A 7076-nucleotide genomic window follows, 5' to 3' on the forward strand; every position below is an offset into this window, starting at 1 on the left:
GGTTGAAAGTCAGTCATGGTCAGAGAACCGAAGGACTGTGTATCCCGGGGTTTGGTTAAAGAAGAAGTTGCTCAGAACATAGGCTAAGGAAAAGAGATGAACAAAGTAAAAAAAAAAGTAAAGTAATTTTGGGAGAAATTACATAAATTTAGTAACAACAAATTACTAAACTAGATCAGGAAACCGGAGGAGGGAGTACTGAGTAGGATTTTACAATATAATTCACAAACGCATCATTTATCATTTTCAACCTCACCACCCCTATTTAATTTAAACGACCTTTTTATTGGGAGTAACCAGAAGATCAACATCAAAGCATAGATCAGCAGTGTTCATGGTAAGAAATTATAGTGAAATAGTAAGGGAAAAATTAAGAATGGTTATAAATTACAAAAGACTCAATGATAACACCTGAATGGACGAATATAAGCTACCAGATAAAATAGAGCTAATAAATAGAATACAAGGAATAAAGATTTTTAGTAAGTTCGATTGTAAGTTCGGATACTGGCAAGTAAAAATGAATGAAGATAGTATAGAATGGACTGCTTTTACATGTCCAGAAGAACATTTCGAATGGCTAGTAATGTCTTTCGGACTAAAAACGGCCGCTCCAATTTTTCAAAGGAAAATGGATAATATTTTCAGAGATTATAAAAACTTTATTCTTGTATACGTAGACGATATTTTAGTATTTAGTAACAATACTAAAGAATATCTAGGTCACTTACAAACAATCTTTAAGCTATTTGTAGACAACAGTATCATAATTAGTAGAAAAAAAATGGATTTATGTAAAAACCTCATAAATTTTTTAGGAGTAGAAATTGGAGACGGAAAAAATTAAATTACAACCTCACATAGCAAAGAAAGTCCTAGACATGCCAGACAAATTAGACAAAACTAAAGATTTACAAAAATTTCTAGGGATTTTAAATAATGCAAGGAATTTTATAAAAGACCTAGGAAAAATAGCAGGACCCCTATTTTCAAAAGCAGGAACTAATGGACAAAAGACATTCAACACGGAAGATATAAAGTTAGTGCAAAAACTCAAACATATGGTTAGAACCATACCAAACTTATCACTCCCATTAGAAACTGACTACTCAATAGTCGAAACGGACGGAAGTCTAGAAGGGTGTGGAGCAGTATTTAAAACAAGAAAAAATAAGTACAAAGACAAAAAAGATGAAAAAATATGCGCCTACCAAAGTATAGTATAGACGCAAATATATATATATATATATTGTGTGTGTGTGTGTGATGTATAAAAGGAATTTAAGGAAAGAGATAACTTATTTCGATACTAATTACTAATCCTAAAATAAGTTATTCGAAACTTGCCAATAAAACAACCTATTAATGTAATATCTCACATCAAAGAAAGCCTTACTTATTAAGTTTGTTTTATCCCTAAGAAATAGACAAATAAAAATAAACAGAGACAAGAGACGTATACAGAAGAAATGAGACGAAATGTCATTTATCACGTGCTGATTTAACTCATACTTAGCCGTTTGCCATCTTTGTAGACATGTCCATTTACCACTACGTACTTTCGGAAAGTGACGGCTATTTATGAACCAACTATATTATTGATGTGTTAAAAACGTGGCTTTTACCTTTTTTCTAAATACACCCACCCACCTTGTACCCCACTACTTGTTTTATATTCATCATTCAAAATCCCCTTTCTTCTTTCATATCACAATTTCATCATCCATAACTTGTAAATTGAAGAAAATGAGAAGAAATTGTAATTTGGAGCTTAGGCTTATGCCACCTTCTCTTTCAACTTTTTCTCCTAACAATTGCAATAATACCTCCTATTTTTCAATGTAAGTCTCTAATTTTTTTTTCTCATTTTCTAATTCATAGTGATTATAGTCATTGTAATGATTATATATTTGTTTTTCTTTACTATATATAGGGAGGAGGATAAAGAAAGCACAGAATTAGAGAATAAATCTCAGCCGTTAACAATATTTTACAATGGAAAACTTGTGGTTTCTCATGTTACTGACCTTCAGGTATGATTTTTTCTCTTTTTATTTTCTGTAGCTTATTGTTATTTTCGGGGTGTAGGGACCTTCTGTGAACCCATAGGTCACTCTATCATGACTATGCATGATTTTATTTTTTTTTAATTTCTTAGAACGGAAGGATCTTTGTACGTTCATGAACAAACCTCACCATATAGTAAATAAATTGATTATGTTGTTACTCTTTTTCTTTTTTTTTCTCTTTTTACTTTTTTTTGTAGTTTTTTTTTTAATTTAATTTTATATAGACATGATGTAAACTACAAGATCAAAGAATATTTTTGATATATTTTTAATTTAGAATTATAAAATTTATGTATATTTTTTTTGTTTGAATCTGCATCAAATTAAAATAACCAAATAAATTGAAAGAGAGAGACAGTAGAGGCATCTTTTCTTTGAGTGTAAAATTTGTTGAAATTTCAAGACAAATATCAAACTTTCGTAGAGAATTAATTTGGTCAAACAAGATGCACGTTTTTATTCTTCTTTTAATATAAAATGATAAAATCTTTATTTAGATCAAAAAAATTGTGGCCATTAAAGAACCATTTTCATTATCTTAAATAATTTATTTTAGATAATTAAGATTGGGGGTTCAAATTATTTCACCAACCACACATTGCCGTTCAACGAATTAACGGTATTATTTCTCATATTTATTTCTCATAATAATAAATGACTTTTGTTAATCATTCTAATTTATTTATTTTTCTAAATACAGGCTAAAGCTATAATATATCTTGCAAGTAGAGAAATAGAGGAGAAAACAAACAAGACTTCGTCACCAATGTCTGAACCGTCATCACCATTATTACAACCTCAAACTGTGAAGAAATCTCTACAAAGATTTCTACAAAAAAGAAAAAATAGAATTGAAACAACTTCGCCATATCATCACTAGCTTAATTTAGTTCCATTATTTGTACATATGTTTTGTATTTTTGGATCTAGAAATTAGCATATCACTTATTTTATAGCTTTGTCTATACAAAATTTTCTTATTTAATTTTCTCTCTGTTTAGCTTAGAAGAACATCACACACTTTGACAAAAAATGAAAATCAAGGAAGCATTAGATGTGAAATCAATCATAGATATTATATTGTCTCTGTACGAAATGGTAAAAAATACAAATAATCTTATTCAAGATAAAAAAAAACGCGAATAATTATGTAGGGGCAACCCAACAAATATAATGGCCTAAATCAAAACTTTAATAGAAGGCTTATGAATTTATTATTAAAAAAACCAAAAAAAAACCTTATCATATATCTTTTTGGTATTATATTAAATTTTCAATCTTTTTAAAAAAAAATTAAGTAATCTTCGGATCATCGATATCATATGTTTCAAATAGCTTTCTTGAAAAATCAGCTATAGTCAAATTTGATTTATATTCAAATTATTTTTAATTAAATTATTAAAAAATTAATAATGTCATGTTGGATTTATTGGAGACTCATTGGTGAAGAAGCTCGAGTACGATTTTGTGACAAAGAAGAATGGAAAAGGTTAAAAGGATTATGTCTTTAGGTGAGAAACTTCCTAATGAATTAGTACAATGCATACGTCCAAAGTCACTACGACAAGAATTAGGTTTACTCGAAAGGAAACAAGAAAATAATAGGTAAGCAAAAATATAAAGATTGAAAACGAAATCTTAAAATATGTGAATTTCTATAATAAAATCTCTAAATTGTAAAATTAAGTGCATTCTAATTGATCTTAGTATTTACTAATTTGTGAATTAAAATTAATTATGATATTACTTCATCTATTCCATATTACTTGATCACTATACTAAAAATAGTTGTCTCATATTATTTGATTGCCCGTTGGATTGGTTTTAAAAAATAGTTTTTAAGTCAAAAATAAAAACTCAGAACTGTTCAGCGGACACGTGGAGTCGAACGTCTCTCTACAATGTTGCGTAGGTAGACTTATTATTGTAGGTGACTGTCTCTAGTGGTTTAGAAAGAGTTCTGTTGCTACCAACTTCTTGAAATGACTTTTAAGTCAAAAAATATAAAGTAGGGGGAAACCTACTTTTGGTTTTTGACTTATTTTAAGTTATTTTTAACCTTGTCAAACACTTCCTATCTTATTTTAAGTCATTTTTAACTGATTTTAAGTTATTTTTAGTATTTTTCATACACTTTCAGAAGTCAAAAATTGACATAAAAGTAAGTTGACCAACTTTTAAGTCAATTCAAACACTCTCTAAATCAAAAAAATATTAATTATTGATTTTTTTCCTCAAATTACTCTTGCAATTAATTCTTCTTAAAGTGTTCACACTTGTTTGTAAAGTTCCAATGAAGTTCTCAAGGGGTGAATTGGTAAAACTATCCGTTTATTTATGATTTCTTAATATGCGTGTAAAAAAGGAAAATCATCAACTAATATGAGATGGAGAGAATAATAGGATAATCCAAGAACTTAGATAAAAAATAATTAGTATCACACTAATTACTTTTTCTAATGTACTTTAATTAACCGAAATCATAGATATCAAGTCAATTTCTCGTAAGGTTATAAAATAAATTCATAGAAGATGAAAAATAATTGAAAATTAAAATATCTCAGATAAAATTAACAACAACTTACTTTATTGAAATTAATAATAATAATTAAATACACCTCTATAGACTGTATATATAAGGAAACCATATCTCACATATCATAGGTTTCAAATCATAGGAAACCCTATCTCACATATCATAGGTTTCAAATCATAGGAAACCTATCTCACATATCATATGTTTCAAATCATACTTTTATGAAAATAATAAAAACCTAATTATGAAACTTTAAATAGGAAAGCAAGTAATTTTTTTTCCCAAAACCACAAATAAAGGGGAAAAAACCCATAAGTAGGGCATGAGAAATAGCCCCCTCCCACCCCCACCCCTTTTTTATAAAAAAAGTAACTTACACAAATCTCACCCGTTTATGAGGTTAATTACTTAGATAGACGTTAGTTTGTAATATTACAATTATCAGATTTTGGTGAGTTCAGATACCTCATGATACATGAATCTCGGGAATACATTGTATCCAAATGGATTCACATGTATTTGGAATGCATAGACAAATCTCACTCACCTCCCTTCCATCTCGCTCACTACTCTCATATGTATTTGGTATCCCAGATAATCACACCAAATATATACAAATACATTTATCTAGTGTGTAGCATACTTGAATATATCTAGAATACATAGACAAATTTTGCTTGTTTCTCTCCCTATTGTAGTGTATCTGATGGCAAAAAGAACATGCATCTAAATGTATAATATATCTGATTTGAAATTTGATATGAAGCAATTAATAAGTGATAAAATATAATTACGCTTTAAAATATAGTAAAAAATTTAATAAATATAATAGAAATATTTATATAAATGGATAGTTTTTCCTTTTCTTTGGGCCCATTGCACATGTGAAAAAAAATCCTTGTTAGGCATGCAAAATCTACACTTTTGGACTTCCTTGGGCTTTTTTGTGGTAGCTCCTTGGGCTCTCCTTTTGACATTAATGTGACATGCAAAATCAGCTTCTTTAAATTTTGTTAAGCTTTCATGTTGGTCCCAATCTTTTTTCTTTTAGGTCTGAATTTAAATCATGAAATTTGTTTAGCATCTAGCCAGCTCAAAGTGAATTTAATAGGAAAAATTAGATAAAATATCTATTGATTCAGAAAAAATATTATATTCCCTTTCTCTCTCCCATGTGACTTTGTCTCATCTTTGTTAAATATCTTGTCTCCACTTCTTTCTATTTTTCTATCTCAGTTTTTGCATGTTTTTTCTCTGTGGAATACTTTTAACTTGTTCTTTAAATTTTATTTGAATTTCCAACTTCATTTTTAATATATTATTTAAACATAAAATATTGATTGGACAAATAAATTTAAAAAATTACCTTTTAAAGCACATGAAAAATTCTTTTTAGTATTAATATTCGATATTTTATTTTTCTTGTCTTCAACCTCATTTTTCTTCAAAAAAGGGCCAAAACTACCCTTGAATTATAGGAAAAGGTCTAAAAATACCCTCCATCCATATTTTGGTCTAAAAATATCTTTCATTTACCTTTTTGGCTCACCTATACCTAATACCCTTCCACTCACCTTTTTCGCTCACTTATACCCTTTCATTCATCTTTTTGACTAACTTATATCTTTATGACTAAAAACCAAAGTTTATTTTGTTTTATTTTTTAAAAATAATTATTATTTGTCATTTTCTTATTAGATAAAATAAAAATCTCATCTCTATTAATTTTTTCCCCAAAAACGATTCAAATTAAAAAGTATATACCTCTTCAAGACCCCAATTTTTTTAATTTTAAAAAGTATTTTTTGTATTTTCTCTAAAAAAAAAATTAAAAAGTTTTTTTAAAATAATTAATATATTATAAAAATATTAATAGTGGCACAATATCTATCTTCCTTATTAAAATAAAAAAAAATTGTTAACTTAATTTTTTTGCTAATTTGTGATAAATGCTTTTCAAAGAAGAAGTTCCACAAACAATTTTACTTAAAAATTAACTCATTAAAAAAAAAAAAAAAACCCAGATGAACGTTCGTAGCCATAGGAAAAATTGAAGTAGGAAAATAGAGAAAAATGTGTGTAATGTATTTATGGATAAGATAATATATTTTTATGATTATGACATAATAAATTTGTTTATAAAATATTAATCATCTATATCATATTTAGAATCTTGATTTAATTAATTAAATATTAGCCGTTAATTTTTCTCATGTCATGAGTCTTCAATCTAAGTAAAAATTTGAGGAAATGGAGAGGAGTTGGATCCAAAAATAAATAAATAATAAAAAACTACAATATTTTTTTATATAAAAAAAAATTGGGGTCTTGAAGAGGTATATTGCTTTTATTTGGATAAATAATGAGAAATAATCTAATTGAGGTGGACTCTTTATATTATTCAATAGGAGAATGACACATAATAAATATTTTTTAAAAATAAAGAATAAAGAGAGAATTGTTAGTTTCAA

At 27.4% G+C, this 7076-nt stretch overlaps 1 protein-coding gene across 1 annotated transcript; it reads left to right on the forward strand.

Moving 5' to 3' along the window:
• Positions 1–1730: 1730 nt before the first annotated feature.
• LOC125837539 (protein TIFY 5A-like) lies at positions 1731–3054 on the forward strand. Its single transcript, XM_049516637.1, has 3 exons — positions 1731–1841; positions 1934–2033; positions 2770–3054. Exons 1-3 carry the CDS (start codon positions 1747–1749, stop codon positions 2947–2949), a joined length of 375 nt encoding a protein of 124 aa, XP_049372594.1. The 5' UTR covers positions 1731–1746; the 3' UTR covers positions 2950–3054.
• Positions 3055–7076: the final 4022 nt, after the last annotated feature.

This window comes from Solanum verrucosum, unplaced genomic scaffold, assembly GCF_900185275.1.
Source record: "Solanum verrucosum unplaced genomic scaffold, falcon-dt-bn FXZP01000131.1, whole genome shotgun sequence".
NCBI classification, from domain to species: domain Eukaryota; kingdom Viridiplantae; phylum Streptophyta; class Magnoliopsida; order Solanales; family Solanaceae; genus Solanum; species Solanum verrucosum.

What these genes read in the sequence shown, in the direction of transcription:
- LOC125837539 (XM_049516637.1), top strand. Translation starts at nt 1,747, where the DNA reads ATGAGAAGAAATTGTAATTTGGAGCTTAGGCTTATGCCACCTTCTCTT. An exon ending in AATACCTCCTATTTTTCAAT is followed by an intron (nt 1,842 to 1,933) that starts GTAAGTCTCTAA and finishes TACTATATATAG; the next exon opens with GGAGGAGGATAAAGAAAGCA. An exon ending in CTCATGTTACTGACCTTCAG is followed by an intron (nt 2,034 to 2,769) that starts GTATGATTTTTT and finishes TTCTAAATACAG; the next exon opens with GCTAAAGCTATAATATATCT.